This window comes from Triticum aestivum, chromosome 2A, assembly GCF_018294505.1.
Source record: "Triticum aestivum cultivar Chinese Spring chromosome 2A, IWGSC CS RefSeq v2.1, whole genome shotgun sequence".
NCBI lineage: Eukaryota > Viridiplantae > Streptophyta > Magnoliopsida > Poales > Poaceae > Triticum > Triticum aestivum.
Genome location: NC_057797.1, coordinates 758,462,314 through 758,476,026, shown reverse-complemented (window position 1 = coordinate 758,476,026; position 13,713 = coordinate 758,462,314). Strand labels below are relative to the sequence as shown.

General features: G+C 42.7%; 1 protein-coding gene and 2 pseudogenes across 1 annotated transcript; 1 reads left to right on the top strand and 2 right to left on the bottom strand.

Annotated features, from left to right (window-relative positions):
• Nucleotides 1–3,842: 3,842 nt before the first annotated feature.
• LOC123038223 (probable disease resistance protein At1g61300) lies at nt 3,843–6,657 on the bottom strand (annotated as a pseudogene).
• A 687-nt stretch (nt 6,658–7,344) lies between these two features.
• On the top strand, nt 7,345–8,988 carry LOC123038222 (50S ribosomal protein HLP, mitochondrial-like; annotated as a pseudogene).
• Nucleotides 8,989–9,324: 336 nt separating this feature from the next.
• LOC123190958 (uncharacterized) lies at nt 9,325–12,004 on the bottom strand. Its single transcript, XM_044603686.1, has 7 exons — nt 11,750–12,004; nt 11,005–11,337; nt 10,517–10,697; nt 10,186–10,405; nt 9,885–10,021; nt 9,771–9,806; nt 9,325–9,679 (listed from the first exon to the last, which is right to left on the bottom strand). The coding sequence occupies exons 1-7, from the start codon at nt 11,896–11,898 to the stop codon at nt 9,596–9,598; spliced, it is 1,140 nt and encodes a 379-aa protein (XP_044459621.1). The 5' UTR covers nt 11,899–12,004; the 3' UTR covers nt 9,325–9,595.
• Between the last annotated feature and the right edge of the window lie 1,709 nt (nt 12,005–13,713).

Here is a 13,713-nt window from a genome sequence, read left to right as displayed (position 1 = left end):
CCTTATATTCTAACGTAGTTTGAGATATCTATCGGCGTCGTTTTATCTCCCTGTTAGTTCCGCATAATGAAATGGGCATCTCCAAGGTTCATCGGATGTTTTGGCTGTCTCTTGCTGTTTTGGTTGTCTCTTGCTGTTGGTGATTCCATCTTTGCTTTGGTCATTTGTGTTTTCAAAAATGTCTATTCCAAAAGAGAATATGCCCTGGTGAAGCTGTAGTGACTGCTCAGTCTGTTCTTTTATGTTCAGTAATTACTAGTTACTCCAACAACAACAACAACAACAACAAAGCCTTTAGTCCCAAGCAAGTTGGGGTAGGCTAGAGGTGAAACCCATTAATTACTAGTTACTCCCTCCGTAAAAAAAATAAGAGCATTTAGATCACTACTTTAGTGATCTAAACGTTCTTATATTTGTTTACAGAGGGAGTACATTGCATGGCATCTTAACATTATTTTGTGATCGTAATATTTCCATGTTCTTCTGTTACGATGTAAAAACGTTTGGATTATATCCACCTTATTTTTTTGTAAATACTTTGACAAATTTTGTACGAGTACATACATTTGTCTTCTTTTCACTTCAATTTTTTTTTCAATTCTATCTTTTGTAAAATCATTATTTGGGGGTAAACACATGAATATTTCTTTATGAAATGTAATTTTTTTTTGGAACACTGACACATTTAAAAAAAACATGAACACCTCGCTTGAGACATACCAATATTTTCTTTTAACATAGAAGAACATTTATATAAAATACACGAGCATTTTTTTAAGAATGCATGAACATCTTATTTTTGTCATATATGAACTTTTCTTTTTGCAACACATGAATATTTTTTGTACAAATACGTGGATGTTTTTTCTGAAATACATGAATATTTATTTTAATATACATGAATGTTCTTTTTTGTGGAGACACAAATTGTTCCTCCCATCACATAAATATTTTTACCATAAAATTAGGAAAATGCTATTGTTCAGCCGGCGGATAACACGCACCGCGTCCGCCGCCTCCTATGTCCAACACGTGTCCTTGTCCCCTTATCCTTTCCTTATGTATTCTCCATCTCCTTACGCCCGCTCTCAGCCATGGCTGCTGCTTGAGCATGCACGCCCGAGCTCCGCTCCAGTCACCATCAGCCTTGTTGCGCCGTTCTAGACTCCGCTCTCGCCCTCCGTCGTTGCTCCAATAAGGATGCTTTTTTTTATACTTTTCACAACAACGGCTTTGTTTCAAAAGTCCTCCCGCAACAATGACTTTGTTGCATAAATTTCTTGATTCACATAGCAAATGACATCATCTTTTCAGTGGAAAAATTTCTGCAACATTATTCATGTTGCAAAAATCCTCCCGCAACAACATCTATGTTGCAAAAAAAGGTGAGGACAGAAAAAAAAATCCGCAACACCACCATCTTTGCAGAAGTCCTCCCGCAACATCATCTATGTTGCAAAAAATGTTGAAGGCAAAATTAAAAATTCTGGCGAAAACAACACTTCGGTGGTTTTGCAACAAAGTAATTGTTGCAGAGCCATTATTAATGTTTCAAGAAATGTGGAGGCTCATGTGCAACTAAAATTTGGAAGGCTCATTGCTCTGTTTTTCACACAGGTGTTCATGTTTCAGAGTGGAACAGAGCTAGTGTTTCAGAAACGGGATCTCACCGAAGATTGTTGATGGGATCCGCTCGATGGAGCTTCAGCAAACACCACCGGAGGACTTGTGAACCAAGTGGAAGATCCAGCTCGCAGCGGAAGCCCCCCGGCGACGCTTGGAGCTGAGAAAGATGGTCGCGCCCGTTCTACGAGCAGGGGTCATCGGTGAGCTAGATTGGGTTCGATCCCACCATTTGGCATGCGATGTGGTGCGCCATGGAGGTCCCCCACGCCGGCGGCGGCTGATTTTGCGGTGGTTGGGGGCGGCGCCACGCTGGGCATAGGTCTATCAGGGCCGGGACAAAGCGCTTGTTTCTGCAACACGCCCATTGTTTCAGGAATTAATGAGTGGGGAGGCGACTGAGCCGCGTGCCGGGAGATCGATCAGACGGCTGCACATGCGTAGATCGAACGACCATCGAGGTGGCGGACGTATCACGCGGATCGGCCGGTGGACGCGTAGCAGCGCCCATAAAATTAGTAAGAACATATATTTCGAGATATGTAAATAAAAATTGTGCCTGTTATTTTTTTGGGGGAATTGTATCACCTTTTAAAAGTTTTTTTTTTTGAGATAGATAATCTTTTTTAGGGGATTTTAATTTTTTTTGAGACAATAGTTTTTTTTTTGAGAGAGAGGAAATTGTATCACTTAATAAGCCACACCAATTTTTTTTGAGGTAAAGCCACACCAAGTTTTTTTTTTTGAGGCAAATAAAGCCACACCAAGTGGCAGCACATGAGAAGTGCCGCAGGTGAGGCGGGCCTATTGTTCGCTACAAGCGGCCACATAGCCACATAGGAGCACCCGGGGTCGCCTGCCGACCGCAGCAAGCGCCGCCGCAAGCCCGCAACCACTCCTTGCCGGCTTGCTCGTCGCCGTCCCAATAGATGCCACTGCCACCAGAGACACCCCCCCAGCACGCCATTGCTCGCGGGCCACAGACGCGGTGACCTTGACATGTCAGCGACGGCGCACATCGGCGTGCTGCTTGAGCGTGAGGGCCGGGAAAGCATCGAGCGGGCGTTCATCCGGCGGGGGGAGTGCGGCAGGCGGCGTTGCAGCGCCTCGTAGAGCACACAGAGGAGAGGAGGAGATCCATCTCGAACGCCTCACCATGAGCAGACTGCCGAAATTCTTCACAGAGGCTTCCACTGACTGACAGAGGTATGCCTACCTCTCTGCTCTGCATCACTAAACTGACATACCTGCAGATTTAGCAAATGTTTGTCTCGAGGTCTGCCTGAGACCACGAGCCATTCCAGAGCTTAATGTTTTTTGCTCTACGGAGATTGCAAGATGCCCTGTCCTTATACTTAGGAAGCAATTTAAGACAGTCCTACACCATTCTGCTTTGCACAGGCAGGTGATTTTGATAATATAGTTCCCGTGTGAGTTTCATCAAAGGTTGGTCAATTTGGCACTCATTTTGGATATGGAGGTGAATAACTCCTAGGCATCAAGAATCCTTAGGTTTGCACACCATACTCCATGCTGCGAATGCCAAGGGAGGGTTATGCTTTGTAATATACCCCTCTCCATAAACATTGCCTTCTTTATTTGTCAATTTTCTCATTGATATCTTTGTATACCATAAGGGAACATAGATGAGAAGTAGATAATGGGGTCATGGCTGCATATACCATCTGTAATTTTTCTTATGTGGCTCTGAACTGTAATCTGGCTCAACACTGTATCTTCCGATGTTTCAGGCTGTCATCAGTTTAACACCAGGCTAAGGCCTTTTTTTCCCAAAAATAATTCAAGGCAAACCAATGCCAAAGGTCATCGGACCCCGTGGACCTAGGTCCACCTAAACATAACTTAACCGGGATAAGGCTCAGGTTAAATAATTTTAGGAAGTTTCACACTTGATGTAAAAGATTATAGTTCAGTGTTCACGTTGGACCAACCACATAAATAGTTCTTTTCCTCTTCATATTTTTCTAGTTTGTAATTTATGCCACTATTTTTTGTTAAGGTGTCACTTAACTTTGCAATCTTGATCTGAGCTAAAACCAAACCTCTATTTTCGTTGTAAAGAAAAAGAAAAACATGACATGTAACAGACATACAAGTATGGAACGGAACATGGTACACCGAATATATGCAAGCAACAAAAGGCATGTCAATGTCAAATTGATCTGCAGAACATCTCAATAAAAAAAAAGATGAAGGGCTCATGATTGACGTCTCGCTTTTGACTGAAAGAACAAAGTGCGTAAAGCCCTGGGCACTTCTTGTCGACTTCCTCTGAAGCCTTCAGGCACTTCTCTGAAGAAAGGAAGGAGAGAGGACTGTGAGCTAGCATCCTCCCATTCTAAACTTTCCCACCATTTTTGTTCGCTAAATATCAGTGGTGAGCTCTCGATGCCCGCGAAGTTCCGTGGCAGCTTCATTAGCATGGGGCAACCATAAACGAGCAAGCGCATCAACGATGGGAAGGTGATTCTGCTATCACAGATGCTATGTAGGTTCTTCAGATTAAGTAACTCCAGAAACTTGAGTCGAGGGAAGGAGCCTGTGGCAGACAACTCAGCTTCTTCATCTTTAGCCACTAACTCAACTATCAAGTCACAGTTACCCAAATATACATCTTCGAGGAAAGGCAGCCATGTGATCCATGTGATCGACATCAACTTGTCGCAATGTGAGATGGATATTCTCCTGAGGCCTGAAAGGCAAGTGTTGGGTTCAATACCTTTAAACTCAACCCTCTGAAGTGCTAGTAGACTATATAGAAGTAGTGTTTCTAGCCTTGGCAAGCACCAACCAGGGTCTATATTGGTCTGGCCTATCACTAGCTCCTCCAGAAGATTGATGTTTTCCAGTGACAGAGCTTCCATGTGTCTAGCCTTGCTACTTGTAAGGAGCAGTGGTGATATCTGAAGAGATTGCAAGCCTTCAAGATCTGTAATGCAGAGGCCGCTTACAAAGGCTCTGGGCAAGTTACAGACCATCAACATGGAGTCTGAATCTTGTACTGTAAAGCTAATGTCCCGCAGCCTAGTTAGACTTTTGAGTTCTTCGATGTATCCTGCTGAACAATCGATTCTCAAATCATGACATCCGTATAAACCTAACAGCCTCAGCATCTTCAGTCTGGATAGCAAACCATTTGGTATATTTCTGAGACGGAAAGCGTAGTCCAAATATAAGTACCTTAGATCTTCCAACAGTCCCAGCTCCACTGGCAGTGAATGTATTGGTGTCCGAGAAAGATCAAGGAACTGCAAGCTCGTTAGTGCTCCGATTTCTGATGGTATTTCTTGGATCTGTATTCCAGAAAGGTCCAAATAAATGAGTGATTTCATGGCAGAGAAAAAACCAGCTGGGAACTCAGAAATATGCTCATTGTTTGTTAGTATTAATGTTAACAGGTGAGCACAGCTGCAAGAACTAGGAATTGCCTTAATATCACCACCACAGAGGAAAATTCTATCAGCGGTGCTCCAAACGTCTGCTCGGGTATATTCTCTTTGGTCCACTAGCCACTTCTCTTTACGCGCCCTGGTCTGTTTTGTCGCTACAATCCACAAGGCAAGATCTTGAACAACATGGTGCATTTTCACATGTTTCTCCCCTCTGTCAGAGGATCCAATCAAGAATGATCTTTCAAAATTTCAACAATAGAATATCCTCTCAAGTAAGTTCTTTCAATATCATCATCCTCGCCTAGCAGTCCATGGCTCATCCAACAATGAACTAAACTATCAGCCTCCCAATCATCATCTGGGTCTTGTGCGGCAATCCCCGCAAATAGTAGAAAGCACATTCTGATCACATCACTTTGCAAGCTATCATAACTAATTTTCAGTATAGGAAAGAGTTTGTTATCCGAACCAGAAACCTCATGGAAAACTGAATCTTCTACTAACATCAAATTGTATTCCCATTCTTCTGAAGCTACCTTGGAAGCCATAGCTTGCCCAGTTATCTTAATTGCTAGTGGAAGGCCTCCACATTTTGCCGCAATCTTCTCGGCGCATCCCCTGATTTGAGCATCTTCCATCTTTCTTCCACCAACAATTTCTTTAAACAGCTGCCATGAATGATCAGAATCCAAGCATTTCAAGTGTATAACATTTTCAAAAATATGCATTCTACCACACACATCCAAAGATCGTGTTGTGATCAGTACAATCTGGCTATTTGGAAGGCAACACTTCTTCGAACCGTGCGGTATACCAACTTTCACTAGGTCCAGCATGTCCCAAAGATCATCAATCAACAACAGGAATTTCTTCTCCTGTAAAAAGTTGAAAATAGCTCTAGCTCTGTGTGTTGCATCTCCTCCATCTGTTTGCAACAGTCCTAGTCCAGATGCAATGCTCTGCTGAACTGCCATCAAGTTTAGCTGCTTGCCAACTTCAATAAAAACGACATGATCAAATATAGGCCTTTCAGAGCTATAGTAGTTGTTGATTTGTTTAAGGAGAGTAGTTTTTCCTGACCCTCCCATGCCACATATGCCAATGATGTCCGTAGGGCCTTCCTCAATGCAACCGAAAACCTTGTTTCTGTAGTGTTCTTGGCCTACGATGTTTGCTGGTAAAGGCAACTCCAAACCAACTGGTGGGAGCAAACTTGATATATCATCCTTTTGAAGTGATCTCTTGTTAATATCTTCAATATCAGTGTTAACCTTTGCAGCAGATTTGCTAATTTTGTAGTTGGACCAACAACTCCAGGAGCAGCCAAAGATATGTATGGTCCTTGCCTCATACTCATTGCTGATGTTGCAAGCTTCTGCTTCAGTGGATCGAGCACTCTCTGTCCACCTTGTTACTTGTAACTTTGGTCTCTTGCCTTGGCACCTAACTGGATGGCCTCGTCAATGGTATGTATGGAGTTCCTCAATTCATCAGCAGCTTTTGCTAGATTGCAGACATTGGTTTCAGGCTTCAGACAGTAGCCAATATGCTTCTTGATTGGCTCCCATAACTCTTTTACCAAGAGGGTGATAACCGGGGTGAGTATGCCAATCTGAGCCATGTGGCTGTAACAATTAAATGAAGGTGTAATTAATAACAGAGTTGGGACTAGATTTATTTAGGTAAATTGTACCAGATTTAAGTAAGCTTGATTTGAAGCACGGAGAACTGGTAAAATCATCTAAATTTGTATATTATCTCTGGTTGCTTTCTTAGAAAAATAGGCATTGGCCAAATATACATGCAATATCTATCTCATAAAATTTGTTGTCTGCTTCAGGAACAAAGCAAGTGTGTCTTTCTTTCGCCTACATATAGAACTATAGAGGAGGGCCATTCGCACTACTCAAAGTCTCAAAATAAATATGCTCCATATAGTATTGATATAGGGACAGGGGTGATGTCTACAACTTAAAGCCTATTGTAGAGCTATTTGTTGGAATTGTGATGATGTTTAAGGGAACTTATACTGTTTGCAATGTAATTTTCACAAAATTTGAACATCATGCATGTAAAAGATCCTAAATCTGCTACTGTATAGAAGCCATGAACTTTGAGGAAAATATTTATAGTTTTGCACTCCGGCCTGGAAGACGTCAAATAGAACAATTTTGGCAGATGTGGATGCGGTAAGCGAGAAAAGAAGGATTGGAATCAGTAGTTCAGTACCTATTTCAGGAAGCTGGGAGTCGGTTCTTTACCTCCTCCGTGCCTTCAGATTTGTGGTAAAGCTTTGGTCACCTAGGAGATGGAAGCAGTCACGATTGACTTCCCATCTTGCCAATACCGGAGGTAAGGAAGAAGAGGGGAGAGATCAGCAATCTAGAGGTGCATGCTGGATGCTGTGTGCCTGTGTAATCTAGTCAACCAGAGTGGTTGTAGCAGAAAAACCATTTGCCTGCACAAGTTGATGACACTAGAATTTAAAATTGGCTACTTGCATTTGTTTTAAATCAGCACCCCCAATCTGGTTTATTTGGACTCATAATACAAAGATACTCCCTCAGTTTCAAATTACATAGTTTATTAGCACAACTTGATGACACTATAATTGGAAATCAGCTAGTTGCATTTGTTTTAAACCAGCCTCCAATCTGGTTTATTTGGACCATAATACAAAGATACTCCTTCCGTTTCAAATTACATAGTGTATTAGGTTTCACTAGGACAAACGGTTGTGCAACAATTGCACTATTAGTATATAATTTTTGTGATACCAAATCATAACAGAAGTGAGTAATTTGGAATATGATCTAATGACATCAACTCTATCTCATATAGAGTATTCACTATAAGGCTATCGTGCACACCATCTACTCATTAAACTTTGTGTTATAACTACGATTAAGAGATACCCCTGCCACGAGGACAGCAACTGCGTACTCCGTAGTTTTTTTTTTTTTTTTGAGAAAACACAAAGGACTTTTGTGTTTCATTTAATTGAAAAGAGGGGGCTTAAAGTTACAGTCCTCCTAGGAGGGATTTTTACAATCGTGAAGCAGTCACTAGTGCACGTCCCAGGTTGTTGGGAGAACTACTCTAAGTCCATTGGCACCTGCCCTGGCCCAAAGCCAGGCTTCATCCTTTATGGTGCCAACAATGGAGTGAACGGACAGGGAATTGACAGGGTAATTTCTTAAAGTGTCTAAGGAATGTATAATTTTCTTGAGGTGCTTGTTTACCTAGTCACAGATGTTCTCCAAGTAGAGAGTGGTGGTAACACGTGTTCCTGCTCTGGTTTCAGCAAATCAGAGCATTCATCCAGATGAGAACAAACCTCAAGGTGGTGGACAACTCCGGAGCCAAGCGGGTTATGTGCAGACAGTCCCTTAGGAGAAGAAAGGAGCGAGGCTCGGGGACATGATCATCGGTTCTGTCAAGGAAGCGCAGCCTCGCTGCAAGGTCAAGAAAGGAGACGTGGTCTACGGGGTGGTTGCCCGTGCTGCCATGAAGGGGCGCAGCAACGGTAGTGAGGTCCAATTCGACGATAATGCGATTGTCATCGTGAACAACAAGGGTGAGCTGATTGGCACCCGCGTCTTTGGTCCCGTCCCCCACGAGCTCAGAAAGAAGAAGCATCTCAAGATCCTGGCACCGGCTGAGCACATAGTTTGAGATTTCTATCTGCTTACTTGTATCTAGCTGTTAGTTCCGTGGAATGAAACAGACATCTCCGCTTTGGTCATTTCTACTCCCTCCGTGGAGGGAGTACTTGCCATAGTTTTAAATAGCGGCTATAGCCCGCTATAGCCTTTTCAGCAGGGTGCTGCTAAATGGTCGTCTTCACAAATAGCCCGCTATAGCTGATTTGGAGGTCTGCTGCTATTTTTCATAGCCCACTATTTAAAACATTGGTATTTGCCAATAATCTCTGTTCTCTGAACTGTAATGTAAACAGCTGTTGACAAACCAGACAAGATATGTACTTAGTCTCCACATTATATTCCTTGTGTTCTTCTACATTCAGTACATACATTCATCATTCATGGCATCATAACCTATTTTCTGCGATCTCTAAATGCTTAAATCACGTTATTTTGTTGTTTTGTGATCCCTAGAAGTTCCTATTTATATACACCTTGAAGATGGATGTACACCGAGGATTAGATATTCTTGGAATGATCTCTAAGCTTGAGATGGATCTCTAAAACAAGTTGCTAGGTTAGTTCAGTAGGGTAAAACAGGTGTAATGCGGCAGAAATTATCTCGATTTGAGCATGCACCAGTGTAGTAAAAGCTAGGACTGATCATCTGAATCTGAGGAGTGTTTCAAATTTGACAGCTGTTTCACAACTCCTTGCAAACAGATTTGTGTAAAACAAAAGACAAGCACAAGCTACTTGTACAAATTGCTTATTTAACTGTAGCATGCTGTAATTAGGTCATCCTCAAACTCTAAAACATTGAAGGGGCCCTTACAACATTACTATAACTGAACCACAAGGTAAAACAGGCAATGCTGTTTCACTCCGACGCCCCTTGAGTCCAGTCTTCTGAACTCAGGTTCCCTTCGTGTCTTTCCTCAGAGTTACATAAGTGGGAAATGTGAAGAGTTTCTCCAGAAAGTCTGGCTCATCAAGGCCCTGAAGATACACGAGCAGGCAAATTGTGATAAGTATATAGAACCAGAGTTGATGCTACAAATGGTAGAATGCAGCACAAGACATGCCGTACCTCATACATATCTCTTAGCTTAGCCTCAGCTTCCTCCTGTAAAAGGGGACATGTAGTTAGCAATGGAGCAAGAAAAATAATGCTAGGCTCGCCAGGAAATAAACCATATCATACCTCATCATCAGAGTCACTAAACTCCCTACGGCATCCAAATGGCAAATATCCGTTCAAGTGACCAGCAATGTATTTATCAGTGCTGCTGGGGTGCTTCATATCAGGAGATCCATTGTTGGTACAGCCATAGCAGCAACCTTTATTTATGAACACAAGGAGAGAGTTAATTGGCAAGTAACAAACAAGTACAAGCAAGGGCGCATGAACCAGTTTGAGATGTTATAAACGCAAATCCAAGTTTAACCACCCACAAACTGCACTAAGCAATTCTTAGTTTCAGATATGAGTATATATACAATACCGTTATCAGTCGGTTTGAGCATGCAGAAACAGCTGACCACCAATTCCTCATGTTGTCCCTGTCGCACACGTTTGACTTCCGTGAAGAATAGATCATCGATGCCATGGGAGAAACCATCAGCTCCTTTAGCCCTTGTAGTGATATTGAGATGATAGTACCACACACGGTTCTCGCAAATTGATTGATATTGCACAACGTCTTTGAACTCATGTGCAAGATCCTAAAAGAAGAAGCATATCTCAGATCAGCAATTCTCACATGAGCAAAAAGACATAGTGCAATCCTGGTAGAAGGACAGAAAAAAGGAAGTAGAGAGGGATAGTGAGCAGACCCCCAAAAGATTGTGATTCTCGTTATACTTGTCTACTAGAGCTTGAGCCAATAGGCACATTCGATTATGACTTTGCTCAATCACATGAGATTTTGAACGCTTCTTCCTTCTGCCATCGGGCCAGTAAAGACATTGTTGTACGACCTTATCCAGTCGAGAAACGCTGCCTTGCTCCGGGCACCTAGTTTAGATCAGAGCATTGGTTGGTATGTTGCACTTTCTCAGTACTGAATAAAAAAACAAGTCTACTATGTGTGTAAATACTCTGCCAATGTTATCAATAAAACTAGTTTCCATGGAACTTTCTTGAATAGGGGATCAAACAGCTCCCATGTTACCTTTAACATAACTCATGGTACCCCCCCAAAAAAGCACAAATGGATTGTTTACATGCCTATAAGCTCTGAATCAATAAACTTAGTTGTGCCTAAAAAAAGGCATCCCTATCCCAACTCAGTGAAAATCTAGAACGAAGTTGAAAAACTTACATTTTGGTGACCCGGCGGTCGTGCAGATGGCGATCAATAGCACTGTCGGCTTCCTCTAAGCTCTTGAATGGCCCACCCAAACGAGGATATGTGTGGAAAGATCCTGAAAGATCCACCCTGATGTAAAATTGGAGCCCCCAGTCACGCGGTAGCCGGGAAAAAATAGGCGAGTCAGGAGCTACTGCCTCCGACTGCGAAAAGGCGGAGGAAGCGACAGCGACACGCAATTCCTCCCACACCGACGAAGCGCTGGGCGACTCATTCAAGGACGGTGCTTGCAGAGTTTGTGCAGATGATGATCCAGGTTCAGCAAGATGCTCCTCCTCCTCGTGCCTGAATTCAAAAAAACAACTTGTCTCAGCAAATGAATGGATAGTAAAATGCAGAACACTCCCTCCCAAACCTGTAGTTCCCAGAGGCTAGGTAAAAATATTCCGGCAACTCGCGACATGAATGAATCCATCCGACTAACATACAGAGGAACTTCCTAAACCTGTACTAGTTCCAAGAGGCTAAGTAAAAAGGTTCCGGTAACTCGCGGTATGAATGAATGAACCCAACTAAAATACAGAGGAATTTCCTCCTCAAAAAAGAAAAAAGCAGAGGAATTTCTACATGAACACTCCCTCGCTACAATCCCCGCCGGTCGACCTGTCGGCAAATACGACGGACCGATTTCGAATAGATTGCCCTGAAGTGTAAAAGAACTGGGGATGATGGAGCGAGCGGGGGACGGGGGCCATACGGGGGAGGGGACGGCGGGTCGCGGGGTCTCCGGCTCCGGCTCCGGGGGAGCTCGTGGGCACGGGATGCTCCATGGACCAACCGCGCTGCACCGCCGTGTGGAGTCGGGAGATCCTTGAGCCGGGGGCTGCTTGGGGGACGGAGGGGCATGGGGCCGCCGTTCCGCTTGGGGGGCGGAGGCGAGGAAGAAGACGACGACCGCGCTTTGGTTACGGAAGCGGCCCGTCCGTTCTCGGGCTAAGGGCCCATGGATGGCCTGCTTGGCAGAGCTGAATAGCTTTTTTCTTTGCCTCCAGCGTACAACAATGAGCCCTCGTAGATAATTATGAATCCTTTTCTTTTCAGAAATAGAAATAGAAAATTAGGAATCTATGTGAGAAATAAAAGTTTATCTGCCAATTATAAAAACATCATAGCCCGCATACTAATGGCATTAGCAATGTGACATTTTTTGACGTTAGAGGGAGATTTTTTTTTTGAACTTACGTTAGATGGAGAATGGTACCACAAAGAATGCAGAAAAAAAAGTCATTGACACGTACTTAAGAATCTGAATTAGAAGTTCATATAACACATTGCAAAATGCTGCATACATTTACTGGTGAAAACTATGTCACTAAATTCTATATATCTGCAGTGAAGTACCAGAAAGAGTGGAGGTACCTAATAGACCATTCTTCTCCCCAAATGAGAACAAGAGGGGGAGAAATCTGACCACACGAGATGTAACTTCTCATATGCTTCCGCGGAAGCAGAAGAAATTAAATTCTCAACAAGTAAATGTAATTCAACATCAAGTTGAAAGAAACCTCATAGGATGCTCATCATCCAAAGCCCGACATAAGTATGCACAATATTTTTAGTGTTGGGACATCAAAACACCTTGACTCCGTTGTTATAGGAAATCACAAGGAATTAATAAAAGGAATAAATACATTTTCACAAATTGCATCGATTCCAGCAGGATTATATAACATAAAGACTACATTTGTCGACATATATTTCTTCTCAAAATTTCTAAAGCCTTTTGGGTCCTGAACCAACATCCATGGTAGAGTGATATTTACCGTAGTAATACCTACTCCTTATAAGTATTTTCCATATGGAATAAAAAACTTCTCATTTATAAAAAAAAGTCAATGAGATGACGAGAAAGCGAGGCTTGTAGCAAAATGTTTCACACAGATACCCAACATCGATTACGATGTGACATACCCTCTTGGTATGAGTGGAATTATGTTTCGATACAAAATATCATTGACAATACAAATAATATTATCCATGCATATAATGGATGCAATGACTACATACTCATATGGTTACTTGTTTTACAAATCTATATCGAGGTCCCTAAAAAAGGGCTTCCAATTCTGAATCCAAAAATAAATCACAACATGTTTTGTGCAATATTTCAGAAGTCACTCCATGACTTGGAATAGTTGAGAATTCCATGGTACTACCGACTAAGTGAGTTCCTTTTTCAAAAGGATTACGATTTTTATGTGTTTAATAAATGAATTCTAAACTTTATTTTCTTACATGTCTTCAGTGTATATCGATGACCTCATCATCAATGTCTTTACAAGACCTAAACATACACAAAATCATCTCACCAATCGAACATATAAAGGACGCTAGACTACCCGCCCACCTGGGGCGTTCGTCGCGCGCTCACGGTATCGGTCGCTGTCGTGGTTCTAACTCTGACAGTAATGTAGGGGGGTAAGTATGGAGAGGTGAGGTCTTAGCTATGGAGAGGTTGTAAGGGCGCAAGGTTTACGAGTTCAGACCCTTCTCGGAGGAAGTAAAAGCCCTACGTCTCGGAGCCCGGAGGCGGTCGACTGGATTATGTGCGTATGAGTTACAGAGGTCTGAACCCTTGTCTCGGAGGAGGGGGTGGCTTATATAGAGTGCGCCAGGACCCCGGCCAGCCCACGTTACGAAGGGTTCAATGTACATTAAGGC